This window comes from Mauremys mutica, chromosome 6 (assembly GCF_020497125.1).
Source record: "Mauremys mutica isolate MM-2020 ecotype Southern chromosome 6, ASM2049712v1, whole genome shotgun sequence".
NCBI classification, from domain to species: domain Eukaryota; kingdom Metazoa; phylum Chordata; order Testudines; family Geoemydidae; genus Mauremys; species Mauremys mutica.
The window spans coordinates 26,360,265-26,378,390 of NC_059077.1; the positions used below are offsets into that span (position 1 = coordinate 26,360,265).

The 18,126-nt window shown below is 39.5% G+C and overlaps 1 protein-coding gene across 5 annotated transcripts in view; it reads right to left on the minus strand.

The window, feature by feature from the left end:
* Window positions 1–18,126, minus strand: part of FYB1 (FYN binding protein 1) — a 121,683-nt gene that overhangs the window by 51,015 nt on the left and 52,542 nt on the right. For all 5 annotated transcript variants that reach the window (XM_045021872.1, XM_045021874.1, XM_045021870.1 and 2 more), the window contains exon 2: window positions 11,321–12,470. In XM_045021872.1, the coding sequence (XP_044877807.1) occupies window positions 11,321–12,470 (1,150 nt within the window). The remainder of the gene's footprint in view (window positions 1–11,320; window positions 12,471–18,126) is intronic.

The window sequence follows — 18,126 nt, forward strand, 5'->3', positions numbered from 1 at the left end:
CCCTTCCAGGAGGGCAAGAGAGTATCTGGGCCCCCTCCTAATAAAGACTGAGAATGGTAATCTATCACCCACCCTAAAACATACGGTAGGACAACCAGTACTAAAGCAACCATTGCTCGATGCTAGAGACCTTGCAAACTACTGTCTGAATTTGACAGTTGAGCAGTTTGCAAAAAAACAGTCTCTGCCACCACCTGTGAGTGGCCAGTGTAATGGACCCCCCGATTCAGGCTTCAGGACAGAGAATGGCACAAAGTCAGCATTTCTTGCCCTGGTGGAAGATCTCCTCATGACCATAGACAAGAGATGTGTATCCAGACCCCTTCTGCAGGACCTCTCTGTGGCATTTGATACCACTGATCAGCAATACTCCTGTTGCAGGGATGAACAGAAATGCCCTGAAATGGCTCAGTTCCTTCCTCTGAGACTGACCACGGAGGGTCCTTATGGGCAATTGTTCCTCCACCTCCAGAGACCGCACCAACCCACTCCCACAAGACCTGATCCTCTCCCCCACATTATTCAACATCTATATGGAGGCCACTGAGAAAGCTGGTGAGACAACACAGGCTGAAGTGCCAGCAGTATGCAGACCACTCCCAGCTTTATAAATGTAAACCATTTTGTTGTCCTGCTTTCTTGGCTTCTCATTGCTTAGCTGACATCAGACCAGCAGGAAGATAAGCAGGCCTAAACTAAACCCAGGCAAGACTAAGATGATGCTGGTAGGAAGAGATATATGTTAAGCAATTGCCTTCTCTATGAAGGATATCTGATCTCAAATTGCTGAGTTCCTCAGCAGCCTTTGGGTCCTTTTTCACTCCTTGATGCTATTGGATGGCCAAATAGTTATGACAGCAAAACACTTTCACTTACATTTGCAACTCAACTTATTTAACACTGAGCAGGCCATGCTGATGCAGTCACAATCTCCAGGGTTAGTCACTGCAATTCATGTCTAAGAATGAAACTAGACACCCTGAAAAAGCTTCAATTTCTACAAAATGCAGCAATCTGTCCGTTCAGCAGTATGGATCACAGTGAATCTATCATCTGAGTGCTCCAGTCTCTGCACTGGCTCCCCAGTGAATTCTGAGTCCAGTGCAAGGTCTCTGTCCTGACCTCTGTCCATAAGACCTCCATGGGATTGCTTGGAAATACCTGAAAGATCACATCTCCCCCTATGTGCATGACTGCCTGTTGAATTTGGATTAAGGATTATTCCACTGGAACAATGGATTGATCAATCATTGGGGAGGCTTGTGACTGTGGGAGACAGAGCTTCCACAGGAAATGGATATATGCTGTGGAACAAACTCTTGCAAGAGACAGGAATGACCATGGACTTTATTACTTTTAGAACTAAATGCAAAACTCATTTCTTCAATTTAGTTTTCCTTCAACAAATTCTTCACACATGCATGCAGACACCTGCACACTCCAAAAGCCACTCATTCACTCTGATACAGCCACCCCACAACCAAAATTAACAAAAGCCATAAACTAATCAAGCTGGTTCTCCTACAGAGAAAAGAAAAGGAGATGTGATTATTTGTACTGTTAATACTTGGGGATGCTCAGGAAATGCAGTGAGTCAGGCCACAAAAGCACAGAGAGATAAATAGGTGAACAACCAGATAGATGCATAGGAATCAGACCCACGCCATAATAGAGGATGTTCAAGTAGAAAGGACACTTTTCTTTATTGGAAGAGTTGCTAAGAAAGAATTCAAAATTAACCTGAACCCAAAAGGAGCTGCAAGTGCTCAGCAGCTCTAAAAAAATCACTTACTTAGGTACCTAACTTTCTTCTTTTTATGTGGCATCTCCATTACTGGAGATTTGCAACCTAGGCAGCCCATTTCGTATGATCCACTGCTAAGCTCTTTTAGGAGGAATAGCCCTTTTCATCAACCCGATACCCAGATAAGATCTTTTTTTGGCCTCATGTTCTTCAGCCATCAACTTTTCCTTTCAGTGCCTGTAAATATGCCTGATTGCCAATTGAACCCCTTAAAATGTGCCTTGCAAATTGAAACTTTCTTTTTATAAGATCTAGGACTAGCATTTGCTGAGTTCCAGTCGTCTCCAATACTTTTTAATTGGGTACGCAGTCTGTCCATGATATTTTCAGAATTCTTCTATACCACCATATTTTGAAGGATTGTAATTTCTTTATTATGCATTGTTCGAATGTCCATTTTTCACAGCTGTAATTTAACATAGGCCAAATGTAAGTTTGTAAAAGCCAGAATTTAGTTTTCAGACTTATGTCTCCTCTCATTGGATGTTTATTCTTCCAGAATGTCTCTTTGCTCTTGCTGTTCTGCTGCTGACTTTGGTGTCCGATCTTCCATTTTCTGTAATGATGCTTCCTAAGTAGCAATAATTTCTCACTTGATGTACGGCTTTTCTCATTCACTAGAATTCTCCTAACTGTAGGCATCAAAATATGAACATGCTGTCCCTAGTGTTATACAGTATATTTCATATATAAATTTTGTACATCTTTTGTAGGTTTCTATGTATGCAATAAATTGGATTGTTTATTAAAAACTGTTTTAAAAGTATAAAGTGTGTAGAAATGTAAGCCCCAGTTCTGCAAGGTGCTTCAGCAAATGTCAAACTTTAAGTGTAGTCACATTAACTTGAATTGGGGCCAAAATGTCTTATTTAATATAATAAACAGTAAGAAAATTTTTTATTCATTACAGTGTAAACATGTATGCATTGTCTATATGAATAAGTTGAATATCTTCTAGTTACAGGCTCTGTATTGGGGTTGTGCAGTCCTTTGGGGCTTGAGATAATATTAGCCACTGTATGCTAAATTTTCACAATTTTGTGTGTGTTTGTATGCACAGAGTGCAGGCCCAACATTTGTGAACACAGAATTAGAGGCATGTTTGAAGCCGGCTGAAAATTAGGTCATTACAGTACAGTACAGATATTGGTATCATTGTACTAATAACCAAAGTCTTGCTTAAGAAAAGTTTTGTGTCTGTGGTATTTTTCCATTGCTGGAGAAAGAAGAAGAAATATTGCTGTCATAGGCATAGGGTCTGATGTGAGGTTTTGGGTTTCACATCACAGGCTATTGCTATAACTGGTTACAAAATAGATTTTCAGCAAAAGATGTACTTAGAATTTAAAAACTGAGCACATTCAATGATCTCACGCTCTATCAACTGGCTTAAAATTGTGTTAATATTAATGGCGTTCATATTACTTTCTTGTGGAAGGGCACCAATAATGCAGTAGTTTATGACACTGGTGGCAGATTTAGATTTTGAACAGAACGTAGGGAGCTGTGTGATGAGCATTATTTCCCATGGGCCCAGGCCAAAAGATCCCAGGAAATAATAAGTACAGTTTTAAAACTGAAAGAAAAAAGATGCCTTTTGGTAAGCCCTTGCTTTTACTGTAGTTTTCTCTCTAATACAGTGTCCTTTTATCTCCCTTTTGTGAATCCTTACTGACCTTTCAGAATTAAATCATGTGGTTCTTATAATTTCATTGTTATTTCCCCTTTTTGACTAGTGTTTTCAATACTGTCCCTAATGTAAATGTAATCCAGTCCCAACCCCACCAGCTGTGCTGATCTACTCAAAGCCAGCACAGGCGCCTGTTGTTAGTATACATATGGGCTGATTCAGCAAAACTCATGCTAAACTCCATCATACAAGTCCAACCCCACTCAGCAAAATACTTAAGGATGGGCTTAACTTTAATTTGCTATAACATTCATAGAAAACAAACACCAAAGAGGCACTAACACAACTGAAACAAACACAGGTGAAGTGAATTCATTTCACAATTCAAATAGGTACTTGTAGTATTTTTATTTTATAATATATGTTCAGCTCTGCTGAACAGCACTCTCTGCTATATTTACACTATTTATATTGGGTCTAATCCTGAAGTCCTAACTCAGGAAAAATTCAAATTGATTTAATGTAAGTTTCTGTAACCGGGACTGCAGGACTGAGCCCTAAAACCTACACATAAATTGTAACTTCATATCTCAATATTATTGTAATAATTTAGGACTCATTTTTGTAACTCATATCTTGGGCTTTGTTTCTCAATCATCAATTTGCATGGAAGAGAAGGGTGTCTCTATATTTGATAGTAAAGGAAGAACAAGAGTATGGAGATATTCCTGGGAAGATCCTCAGCTGGTATGAATTGCCAATTGACGGACTTACAATTCACACCAGTTGAGGACTTCCCTTCAGTATATTTTTATGGATAATTTTTCTCTCTCATCTTAAAAAAATATTTCCCCCCCAAAAAATATTGCAGAGCACATAGCAAAGTAAGTAATTGGTAGAGTGCATGTGTATAAATACAGATTTGCAACATTTTTGCATTGTAGCAATCTTTGTGGTATTTTTGCTTCCTCTTAAACATTTACAACAGTGGCATGCAGTATCTTACACAACCTTCTGATGGGAAATACTGGAATTTACTTTCTTCCAGTAGATATTCTTTCTGCGCAGTTGAGTCAATTTACTCGTTTTAAAAATATATCAATCTCCTGTCTGTCTTCCTAATCACCCTGTCTAATTGGGTGTTTTTATCTCAAAGCTGTAATGGTTTTGCTTACTAAGCACTATAGGACAGATCCTTAGCTGGTATAAATTGGAGTCACACTCCTGATTTCAGTGGAGTTTTGCCAGCTTACACAAGTGGAAGAGCTGACTGGCCATGAATCTTTAAACATCTAGGCAATCTCCTTGGTTAAAAAGGGAGCAGTCAGACAGAGCGGATACACAGGTGACCCATGAACTACATGGCAAACCTCCTGTTTACTTCAGGGGGCCAGGATTTCATCAGTAATATTAAGCAAAGACACACTCTGTCCTCTCTCATGGAGACTTTCTTCCTTAATCTAAAATTTAAAAAAATCTCTCAGACTGAAAGCACATGGCTGCTCTCTTAATTATGTGATCTATCATCACCATGAATTGAGTTCCTACTCTGGGATGAACAAAAAGCAGAAAGGATTTGGAGAAGAGTAGTAGTTTAGTTGGTCCGCAGCATACATATTTGGCTTATGAAAGTTGCCCGGAGCACTTACGCTGCAATTGTGGAAGTCAACACTATCTCTAACAAACCTTGAAACAGACATGATATTGATCCGGTTCTGTCAAACAACAATTTGGGACCAGATCCTGAGATGGTGTAAGTTAGTGTAGCTCCACTGAATTCAACAGAGCTAACAACAATTTACATCAGCTGTGAATCTGGCTCTGAACTGCTAAAATTACTGGCCCAGCTCTCTCTTGAATATTTTCACAATTTTCCTTCTATTGCAAAAATTGGTAATCTATTGCACATATTTATTTATCTTTTCTGTAAAGCAATTTCTCCTGGCTTCCTCTATCTTGAATGAATCTAAATGTACTTGTGTGACCACCATACTTCTGATATCAGAGGTGCCCCTAACCAGTACTTCCAGGATTTCATTCTCCACCAAATTTATCCCAAGAGCACAGGCCTCATCACTTTAATATTTCCATTTTAACCACCAGGTAAATTAACATTGTTGTGCTTTTAAAAAGTTATGAGTTTGAGATCCTTCACCCAAATTCCAACTCAGGCAATCATAAACTGATGATTTCAGGCACCTCAAGATGACCAATCTCCTCCTCCAATAATACTGTATATACTATATATAATAGAATACATATATACTGTATATAATACTCCAAGTAATACTGAAAACTTTATATGGACCGATTTTCTCAGAAAGTAACTAAGTGATGGCATAGCTGTGAGAAAAAGTCCACCCCTTTCTATTTTAATTGCTTAAGGAACTACAGCTTTCCATTGCACCAGATACATTGTATCCCATCACACACTTTACATTAGGATGCTTTTCATGGTAATTTTATAACATGACTTTGAAATGAGTCATCTTTTGCCAGGAGCTTTAAAATCTGATTCTTCTGGTCCTTAGAGATATACAATGTTATAGTCTAATACACATTTGGAAGCAGAGCCTTTGGGCTCTTTCATTCACTAACATAGCTCACAACTTGCTTTCCACTAGGAGTCACACATAATAACGAAGGGACAAATTCTTCTTTCAATTAAACCACTGTAAATCAAAAGTAACTCAGCTGACTGAAGTAACAGCAGTACATACATAGTCATGTGGACAAATATTAGATTTATTTGTACATCTGTGAAGCAAAAATTTCAGCTCAAATCTTAATTTTTCACTTCTACACTTTAGATTGATGGATAACAAACAAACAAACAAACAAACAAAATGATGATGATGTACATAAAATCATGGAATCTAGAGATGGAAAAGACCTTTATATCACTTAGGTCAAATCCCTGCCAGTGTCAACTGGCCTAATCATTCATGTATATTTCATGAATATTTTTAAATTTATGGCAGGATATTTTATCTATCTGAAATGACCAGGTAACCAAGATTGAGGCAGTCTGTGACACTTGTTGCTACATCACTATTGGTCTGAGAACTTTCAGCCAAGACTTTGTGGCATGTTGCATGACAGATGTGGTCTCTTCCACTAGATATTAAAAACAAAACTATGCTACAGCTTAGTCTCTGGTACAATTAATTTTTTTTTTAGCTTGAATTGTTTTAGAAACTGATATTTCTGTCTCAAGTTAAATTTCCTTTTCTTACCACATATTTTTGTTATATTTATACCTACGCTGATATATATCTATCTATCTTTTCCCATTCTAGCAGTGAGGTAACAAAAACAAAAACCTACCAACCAAGCAAACAAACTCACCCACCCCGCAGTAATTCCTTAGGTCCTGATACTGCAAACATACACGCACATGAGTAAGTTTATTCCATTGCATAGTTCCATTGAATTCAGTTCGTGAAATTGATTCACATTTTCATGATTACCTGATCATTATCTGAATACTCACAAATAATGAATTACTTGAAGAAGAACAGGGCACCTAACTTGGTGCTTCTATGTATAAAAATATTCACAAATCAGCTTTTAAGACGTTTGACCAACTCTAATATGTTCTATTTTTTTAAACAAAGTTGCTATTTTAATTGTGACCTATTTTAAATTAACTAAAATGAAAAAAACCCTTACAACTTTGCAAGTCACTGTTTTGTCTTGCACTCCAATCAGAACTGCATTCCCTTTGCTTCAATGTACTGTGCATCAGACGGTTAAGATAGCGTCATATTATTTGATTATCTTATTTGATTGTTAATTATTTAATCTGCCAATCTGTGATTTTGGGCAAAGGACTTCACCTCTCTGTGCCTTCCTCCCCTCCCCCTTCCACTCTTTGTCTGTCGTATCCATTTAGGGTTTGTCCACACAGTAGCTGAGGGGTGTAATTCCGAGCTTGGGTAGATGTACACATGCTAGCACTGCTAAAGCTAGCATGTTAAAAACACCGAGTGACCATTACAGCATGGGTGGTGACAGCATGTGCTAGTCCCCCAACTATGCACCCAGGGAGTCAGGGGGGATTGTTCTCGGGCGACTAGCCTGAGCTGCCACAGCCACACTGCTATTTTCATTACGTTAGCTCAAGCAGAGCTAACACGTCTGTCGACCCAAGCTGGGAATCTCACCTCTCACTTGATATGTAGACATGCCCTTAGACTGTAAGTTCTTCAGGGCAGGGACTCTCTCTTGCTATGTATTTGTACAGCACCTAGCACAATGAGGTCTCAATATTGACTGGGCCTATAACAAAAATATTCATGATTATGACTATTGCTGCTTTTTAGTTGTTTATTCCCACTTGCAGTTAAATACAGTGATTACACGAACTTTTGTAACATTCCCTTTATCCCTCTTTTCTTCTCAGGTAATTTGTTTCATAAAGCGTCATCTCTGTGAAATTATTTTTCTTTACATTAAAAGGAGAATTAGGAGAGGTATCTTAAATGCCTCCCAACTGATTCATACCCATTGCCTTTCAGTTCTGCAACTAATGTTCAAAAGTACAAATGCTCTTCATTCACAGGGTAGAGAAAAGGAAGGTCTTTGAGGTACTTAGGATCTTATCCTTCAACTGATTTCATGTGGGTGGACATCTTTACCCACATGAAGCCACAGGTGCAGGACTTCCTCTGCGAAATCAGTTGCAGGGTTGAAGACTTAAGCTGTCAATTGTTTGGGGGAAAAGACCATGTTTTACTTGTTTTTGTGAAGTCCTTGCATACTTTTGGACACTCACTAATAATTATTGTTGTTGTTGTTGTTATTATTATTACCATCATCTGAATATGGAAAGCCAATAGAATGCCTATGATTTAGGACTGAACTGATAATAGACTGCACCGTATTTCACTCTAAGCGGGAATGGCATTAGTGGATAATACCACAATGGTTTGCCAGCAAGTTTGCTTGTTCGCTGTTTACTCAGCACCTAGAATCACAAGAGTAAATCCCAGAGCAAAAAAGGGGCCAGTGGGATGCAGAAAGTAAAAATGATGACACTGTTGCAAAGCTACTATCCCAAGAAGTCCAACAGACATGAACGATCTGTTTACTTGAAAACTAATTTTTCCAGGAGTTATTTTAATTTAAGCTACCTAAGAACTCACCCATCCATCCTCAAGTAGAAGGTATGTTGAGCAACCTACAAGGATATTAGTGGAAGCCAATAATTTTGCTTCGACATAGTTTTATTACTATTATTATTACAGCATATTTGAGGCACTTGACAGCACTAGTACGATCACATGGGCTCTTCACCAGAGTCTACAGATGAAGTCCCTGATCATGCAAGTTGCTGTGCATGGCTGAACCTTTGCAGCCACGTGAAGCCAAGTGCAGGATCAAAGCTCAAATCATTTGTTAAAAATTAGATTTCTAGCCCCTGTGGTTGCAGAGAAAAGCTTGAAAACATGACCTGAGAGCACCCTCACAGCACAGAAAACAGACAAATATGATGAACCTCATATTTATTATTATTCTTTTTAAATCCCTTGATCTTTTTGTGGCCTGATTCCTAATTTTTTTTTGACATCGGTTAGCAAGTTTGCTGTTGTTTTTTATTTATCTCTGTGAGTGTGTTTCACAGTTTATAGTATCACTAACTTAAAATGTGTTTGCTACATTGTCACACAGATGAACATTTAGCCCATGCAATGAATTAATAAAAACACTTAAAAAATACAGTTCCACAGGAAAACCAGACTGTAGCTACAGATAAGACTGTGCACTTTAATTAGCCAAGCTTCAGTCACTAACTCAGTACTGAAGCAATTAATAGCTGGATATAATGTTGCACTCATACTCCGTGTTCATAACATGGCTTTTATCATCAGTGTGAATCACCTCACCACTCTGAACTCTTTTCTCTACGGAATCTTCATCTGAACATAACATTTTGTTTATATCCATTCAGCAGTACTTAAAAACAAATAGCAAAAAAAGCACGCAATGCAGTGTTCTAAATATGAAAGTAACAAAGGCAATGGGGCTTGTAGACAGTGTCTACAATGGGCCTTTGTGCACCAGCATAATTACATTGATGTAGCTGCACCAGTGCAAACTATTAGTGTAAAAAGTGACTTACACTCATACAGCTTAACCAGCTCATACAGACCTTTACCTATTTGTGAAATGAGTTGAGGTTTTCAGCCAAAGAATGCTAGAGAAATTCAAAGTATTATTGTAATTATTAATCTGTGTGACGTAACCCAAAAAGCTCACTGTGCCAGTATTACTAACAACAAGCATTCAAAAATCATAAAACAAGTCCAGAAAGATCAATGAGATTGAATTAAAATGTCATATTTAAAAAAAAATAATAAATTTGTTGTTTTTTTATTTATCTTCCTAAGCCCTCAGAGTATACTTGGGTCAAGTTTTGCAGCTTTTCTCTTCAACCAGGAGGGAGGGAAACTTTCTTTTTTAAAAACGAAAGCTGAGATTCTCCCTAATCACTTGACTCCAGGAGCTCTGGCTTAAAGAGAAACACCAATTATTACAAGGTTTGCAATAAATTGTGAGAGTTGACAACACTGAGATGCACAGGATTAGTTCAGAGGAAGTGCTTACAGTCACTATATAGAAAGATACCTTAAACCAACAGTTTCAAACCTGGGTGACTTCTGTGGAAATTAAGGGTGTTCAGCACATTTGAAAATCTGACAACTTCTGCTTAGGGGATCTAATATGGATTTGGGAGCCTAACTTTTAGGTACTCATATTTTGAATGTTTGGCCTTAGTGGGTGACATATTTTCCAGAGTCTCAGAAAATCCAATGTGCAGCAATGGCAGGCACAGCTGTTTCAGTGTGCAAACCCAGCAACTGTATGTGAAAAAGAGCAATTGCACCAGTGAGAGGGAAGGGGTCTATCCATGCAGAGCTCCTTGCACAGCCAGGACCGACATTATTTATTTTGCACAAGACAATGCTTGCACGCACACAACTCCGTATTTCAGACAGTGACAGGCAGGTACTCACAAATACTGCAGGCACATTTTCAGAGGCCATATGTATAAAGCTGTCTCAGTATTTATGTGGAGGCGATCACAAGCCTCGAAATTCAGATCAGGATTACAACTGCCACAAAGTTCAGAGGTTCTTGCTTCTTCATAAAAAAGTGAGCCAGATCCTTAGCTGATGTAAATCAGCATAGCTCCATTGAAGCCAGTAGTGACACAATGATTTACACCAGCAGATGATCTAGCGCAGAAGCTGTTTGTGAAATCTGGATTCAGATCTGGATCTGAATTTCAAACAGTTTCAAATTTAGAGGACACTCTAAATGAGGATTCCGAGGTTTTGCTTAAGGCCCATCTTTTTAGATACATTTTAAAAAGGTGCTTTCAGATTCTCACATTGACCTTAAGTAACCACACAAACCTTTGGGCATTTAAAATGACAGACCACAGTGTACCTAACACATGTAGCTATTTAGCTACCCATCTCCACCAGGAAATTGGTTTGTGAAAAAGGACGTTTTACATCAACGCCTCATTTTAAAGAAACAGAAAACAAAAGCCTCATAGAAGAAATACTTGAAATATTTGATTCAAGTTATAACCACATCGAAGCAATTTTCAGAAACAAATACACCAATTAAAGAAGACGCCTCTTCTCCACTGGGTAATAGTTGGAAGAATTAAATGATTTTTATTTTGCAATTATTTTTCTCTTGCTTTCAGTAAGTTTTGCCCTGTGCAGGGGACAACACTTGCAAATGAAAGGCTTAAGTGGGATTGGCATGATGCACAGGCCTTACGCTATCCCTGAACACTGTGGGAAATTTCACCCTGAATGAATTAAGTAGTAAATCAATAAATAAAATAAGATAAAAAAAGGACTCACTGTCTCTTGCACTATTTTTTCGGAATCTTTCCAGGTCCACAGTTGGGGGTCTGCTGGGCTTCTGGGGAGGCTGGCCCAATTTAAATAATGGAGTTAATGCTTTGCGCTTGGGAGTTTCAGAATTCTTGTTTCCCTCTTCTCTCTCGTGGAAGCTGCCCAATGGTCCTCCTGCAGCGAGCTTGGCAGGTGGCTTGGGGAATTTAGGAGGAGTTGAACCAGAATCTTCCTGATTAATTTTGCTGAGGAAAATATTCTTGGCGACCCCCGACCTATTATCTTCAGTCTTTTCCTCAAGATTTTTTGGAACCTGTCCTGGGGTGCTCCGATTACCAATAGATTTCAGAGTCACAGTAGGAAAATGACCACCTGGGGAATCGGTTCCATTACTGCTATTTTCTGCTGTTTCCTTTGGTAATTTAAATGAATGTATTTTTGGTCTGGGGCCTAGAGAGCCTGAAGATCCCTTAGTCAGAAAAGCATGTCTGTTGGAAACATCTTCGTGGTGGGAGACATCAGGATTTAGAGAAGGTTTTTGCCCAAGGGGTGGTTTAGAGAAAGGAGGCTTGGGGTCATTTTCTTGTGATACAGCAGTGAACTTTTCTTTAACCGCAGCTAGTTTGGAGAATGCTGGTTTTGGCTCACTCTCTTGTGATGCAGAATTAAAATTCGGTTTAGGTCCTGGCGGCTTTATGTCCTTCTCCTGGGCAGTAGAGCTAAGGAACTTGTTTACAGGAGGTTTTGGAAACACAGGCTTGTGTTCTTCTTTTGACAGTTCAGTGGCTTTAGGACCCAGATATTTAGGGACTCCAGCTTTTCCATCAGCTTCTCTGTTAGCTGCATTAACTGGAGACCCGAACTTGTGTGCCACAGGGTTATGTTTCAGATAGGGAGGTTTTGGATCCCTTTCTGTTTTATCTTCAATAGAAGGTTTCACTCCAAATGACGGTTTAGGAGATGCAGACTTGTGAAAGGTACTGGGACCTGAAGGAGGACTGGTAAATTTCTCAAGTGCAGCTTTCCTTGCCTGTAGTCCTGAAGATGAAGGTTGTCCTGGGATTTTGAAGGGCTGATTGCTAACCGAAACGTCCTCTGATGGGTTGTTACCAGTGTTAAATTTCGCCATGAGGGACTTCACATCTGCCTTGCCATTCTACAACCAGAAAGAACAAAAAAAAAAGAAAGCAGCAAGTGAGAAGTCTTAGTTGCAATGTTCACACATACTGTACTTTAAAGGGTTTCCTGGTCTGAGGCTTGCAGCACTACTGATTGGTTGGGGAGATATTGTAACATATCTTCCTGTATGGCTAAAGAAGTTGAGTGTTTTGTTATATCTTTGCCTTGGTTAAACATTTTTTCAAAATTTTCAGTTCAGACATTTCTTTTGCTGACTGGTTCTGCAGCTAGTGTGTTGTTACTGTAATTTCTGTTCTTCTTTTCTTTTTGTTTGCAGAAACTGGAAGTGCCACATTATACATAAACCTCTCTTTAATTTTGTAAATAATATCGCTAAACAAAAATTAGGCTCATCAGTCAAATTAAGCTGGTTTGGGGCCCAGATAATATACATAGTGTTATTTTGCCAACTTTTTTGTGGTAACTGGAACTCTCTGGGATTTAGTTTTTTCAGTTTTCCTTCCCCCTCCTTTTTTCTCCCCTCCCCTTCCTCTATTTTTTCTTTTCCATTTTGCCACTGAAAAAGGGTGTGTGAGAGAGGTGGGGAGGAAACTGAGGGGAAAAATGTGGGGAAGGGGTTGAAATACTGTAAACCCAAAACTGGATTTTTTTTCTCCTACTTTCTTGAAAAAAAAATTAGAAAGAAAAAGCAAAACAAACCCCCATGCACACCAAAAACATTTTGTTCTGGTGAACATTTCTGATTATTAAAAAGCCCAGGTTTTGTTTATTTATTTTATCAACTCTACTCACCATCTTGCAGGATCAAGCCCCAAATGTGAACTGAGAGCAAATGCATGACACGCATAGGCCATACTATACTGCAGGTTCTATGTAATTCTGGAAAAAGGGGAAGCAATGAGTGAACTGCCTTCTCTCACACCCTGTCTCCTACCTCAGATCCTGGCACTGAGGGTAAGATTCAGTCTCTGAGAAGTCTATATCAAGGATACCCTTGGAAAGAATGGCTCATGAGAGACTGTCTCCTAAACATACTCGCTACAGCAAATATGGGGGCATATGCTACCAGATGTGCAGATTATTTTAAATGGGAACTGTTTTGTCTGTGCATTCAGTTATCACCATTTATTAGCCTAAAAGTTAAAGTGCAGAGGGGGTGATGTGTGAGTTGTCTGCAAACAAAGGAATATCACTGCACAGTATAATACAGCATAACTTCTGTACTGAGGCAAAGAGCTGAACAAAACTCAGAATTTTAGAAGGAGATAGAAGAATTACCTATATGCAGTTTGTTCTCTGACCTCAATAATGCTGGGCAGAAGAGCAGTTTCCTTTAGAGTTCACACTGCTAGTTATGTTTAATTCTGATAATAAATTAACATACATGCACAACACACACTGAATCAGGATTATCTACTGCTTTTGCCTACCGTGTTATTGCAATGAATTACATGAACTGTTTCTGAATCCTTCTAGCTACATATTTCTGGATTTAGTTTTTCTGCATTTCTCCCCAATCCTTTTAATGGCATCAAACATTTAGTCATTCCACACAGTATACTGTACTGTGCAGTCACTTAAATAATACAGAAAGTGAATTAATGTGGGTGTTGTTTAAGAATATAGATAGACAAACTTCAACCTTTAAAGCACCCCATTGTTATCTCTGTCCAGTTCTCTTGCTTATGCAGGAAAGGGAGGAAGTTCACATTCACTAGAGATACTATCAAATTTAAACTAACTACTACGGACATGCGTGCGCACACATACACAAAAGCCTACCAGACTAAAAGCTTCAACGGGCACTGATTTGCTCAATGAGAAGAGAAAATTAATGTCAGAGCCACAAATAGAACCCAGGAGTTCTGGCTCCCAGGTCTCTGCCCTGACTACACTTTTTAATATTGCTCTATTTATGTCACAATATACGTATTTTAAAAACTTTGCAATAGAATCCTAGCAATCAGAGATGTTCAAAACCTCCCCATTCCGTGTGTTTGAACGCTTCAGGAACATATTCCTTCCCTCCACTGCTTAGTAGTTTGGTCAGTTCACATGTGTTCATTTAAATTGATCCCTATACTCATACTGTGGTAAATGACAGTAATGTGAAGCTCACAGGTACGAGCCATTCGCCGAATCTTACCATAGCTCTTACAGGTGTTGGAAATCTGGCTGCTAATAAAGAAGCTTTTCCTGTTGAAATCTGAGGTTTTGATGAAATAACATTTCTGGAGCATCTTTTATTAAAAAGACAAACCATATGGAAAAAGTTTTTTTGTTTGAAGTGTTCTCCTACAGGTTTTTGTATATTGTTGTCACTGGTGTAGATATGTGGGCAGAGTTGGCATCGAGGTTTGTTGCATGGGTTGGTTCCTGAGCTAGAGTTACTATGGTGTGGTGTGCAGTTGTTGGTGAGAATATGCTTCAGGTTGGCAGGTTGTCTGTGGGCGAGGACTGGCCTGCCACCCAAGGCCTGTGAGAGTGTGGGATCATTGTCCAGGATGGGTTGTAGATCCCTGATGATGCGTTGGAGGGGTTTGAGCTGGGGACTGTATGTGATGGCCAGTGGAGTCCTGTTGGTTTCTTTCTTGGGTTTGTCTTGCAGAAGGAGGTTTCTGGGTACACATCTGGCTCTGTTGATCTGTTTCCTTATTTCCTCGTGTGGGTACTGTAGTCTTGAGAATGCTTGGTGGAGATTTTCTAGGTGTTGGTCTCTGTCTGCGGGGTTAGAGCAGATACGGTTGTACCTCAGTGCTTGGCTGTAGACAATGGATCTTGTGGTGTGCCCGGGATGGAAGCTGGAGGCATGAAGGTAGGCATAGCGGTCGGTAGAGCTGAGGAAGCGTTGTTCCAGGTCGGCCATAAAAATATTGGCATATTGTGGGGCCATGCGGGTGCCCATAGCAGTGCCACTGATCTGGAGATATATATTGTCATTAAATTTGAAATAGTTGTGTGTGAGGATAAACCTGATAGCTTGTATTCCATCAGTGTGTGGGATGTTTGTGTAGAGAGCCTCTACATCCATGGTGGCTAGGATGGTGTTTTCTGGAAGGTCACAATGCATTGTAGTTCCGGGTTTGTGGATCTTGGCCCTGGTCGGGGCTCTAAGGGTATGTTGATTTGTTCGGTGCTAGTGTAGGGAGTGTCCTGAGTAGATGGTGCAGTTTCTTAGTGTATTCCTCAGTGGGATCTGAGGGAAGTAGCTTGTAAAATTTGGTATTGGAGAGTTGTCTGGCGGCCTCCTTTTGGTAGTCAGACCTGTTCATGATGACAACAGCACCTCCTTTATCAGCCTCTTTTCAGTGCGCTGTTCAGTGTTGTCCTGGAAGTATTCTTTGAGTCGGAGACGGCGAAAGTAGGCTTCCAGATCGCCGCAGAACTGTATCATGTTGGTGGGGGTGGCAGGGCAGAAGGAAAGTCCAGAGAGGTGAAGTGGGTAATGTAGATCTCCTGTCTTATTTTAGTGAAGTCCGTTTGTATGGAAGTTTGGTTATTGATGAGAGTCTCTAGGTTGGAGAGCTCTTTTTTGATGTTTTCCTGTTTGCTGTATAGGATGCTGATCAGGTGGTTCCTCAGTTTCTTAGATAGAGTACGGCATAAACTCTGACTGTGGTCTGTGTAGTATGTAGATAGCAGTGGATTTTTTACCTTTAGTCCATTAGGTATGATGTCCATCCGTTTACATTTGGAAAGGAAGATGATATCCGTCTGTATTTGTGCAAGTTTCTTCATGAGGTTGATGGATTTCCACTCCATACGGCTAAATGCAGTGCCTTGCATGGTGTCAAGTATCAGAGGGGTAGCCGTGTTAGTCTGGACTAACACCAGACTAACACGGCTACCCCTCTGACATATGGAAAAAAAAATCTAAATCCTACCAAACTGAGGCTGAGATGAATTGTTGCAAATAAACTCCTTGTAAATCGAAGATAAGAACGGCCGTACTAGGTCAGACCAATGGTCCATCTAGCTCAGTATTCTGTATTCAGACAATGGCCAATGCCAGGTGCTTCAGAGGGAAGATACAATACTTCCACCTTCCATAGGACACCTTCAGTGGAAGGCTGTTTTCAATGGAAGGATAACAGTGTTTGCCATATTCCATCTGATTTAAATTATACAGATTATTTTTGTTTACATTATTCATGGTAATTTGTTCTCCCATTAGTTGGGCACAGTGCTTTGCTAATTCCCTTTGTGAGTCTTCTGGGTCTTTGCAATAAGCAGAACTTACTACATTTATATATGCTTTCAAAATGTAATAAATCATTTACCTAACAGAATCATAGGACTGGAAGGGACCTTGAGAGGTCATCTAGTCCAGTCCTCTGCACTCATGGCAGGACTAAGTATTATCTAGACCATTCCTGACACGTGTTTGTCTAAACTGCTCTTAAAAATTTCCAATGATGGAGATCCTACAACCTCCCTAGGCAATTTATCCCAGTGCTTAACCACCCTAACAGTTAGGAAGTGTTTCCTAACGTCCAACCTAAACGTCCCTTTCTGCAATTTAAGCCCATTGCTTCTTCTCCTAGCCTCAGAGCTTCAGAAGAACAATTTTTCTTGCTCCTTGTAACAACCTTTTACACACTTGAAAACTGTTATCATGTTCCCTCTCAGTCTTCTCTTTTCCAGACTAAACAAACCCAATTTTTTCAATCTTCTCTCATAGGTCATGTTTTCTAGACCTTTAATCATTTTTGTTGCTCTTCTCTGTCCCCATCTTTCCTGAAATGTGGTGCCCAGAACTCGACACAATACTCCAGTTGAGGCCTAATCAGTGTGGAGTAGAGCAGAATTACTTCTCGTGTCTTGCTTACAACACTGCTGCTAATACATCCCAGAATGATATTTGCTTTTTTTGCAACAGTGTTACACTGTTGACTCATATTTAGCTTATGGTCCACTATGACCCCTAAATCCCTTTCCACAGTACTTCTTCCTAGGCAGTCATTTCCCATTTTGTATGTGTGCAACTGAATATTCCTTGATAAAGGGAGTACTTTGCATTTGTCCTTATTTCATCCTATTTACTTCAGACCATTTCTCCAGTTTGTCTAGATCATTTTGAATTTTAATCCTATCCTCTAAAGCACTTGCAACCCCTCCCAGCTTGGTATTATCTGCAAACTTTATAAATGTACTCTCTATACCATTATCTAAATCATTGATGAAGATATTGAATAGAACCGGACCCAGAACTGATCCCTGTAGGACCCCACTCGCTATGCCCTTCCAGCATGACTGTGAACCACTGATAACTACTCTCTGGGAATGGTTTTCCAACCAGTTTTGCACCCACCTTATAGTAGCTCCATCTAGCTTGCATTTCACTAGTTTGTTTATGAGAAGATCATGTGAGACAGTATCAAAAGCTTTACTAAAGTCAAGATATACCACCTCTACTGCTTCCCCCCTTCAAAGGCTTGTTATTCTGTGAAAGAAAGCTATCAGGTTGGTTTGACATGGTATATTCTTGACAAATCCATGCTGACTGTTACTTATCACCTTATTATCTTCTAGATGTTTACAAATTGATTGCTTAATTATTTGCTTCATTATCTTTCCAGGTACAGCAGTTAAGCCAAGTTAACATATGGCTACAGTAATATTTTCACTATGGGTTCATCCAAAGCCCATTGGAATCAGAGAGTCTTTTCATG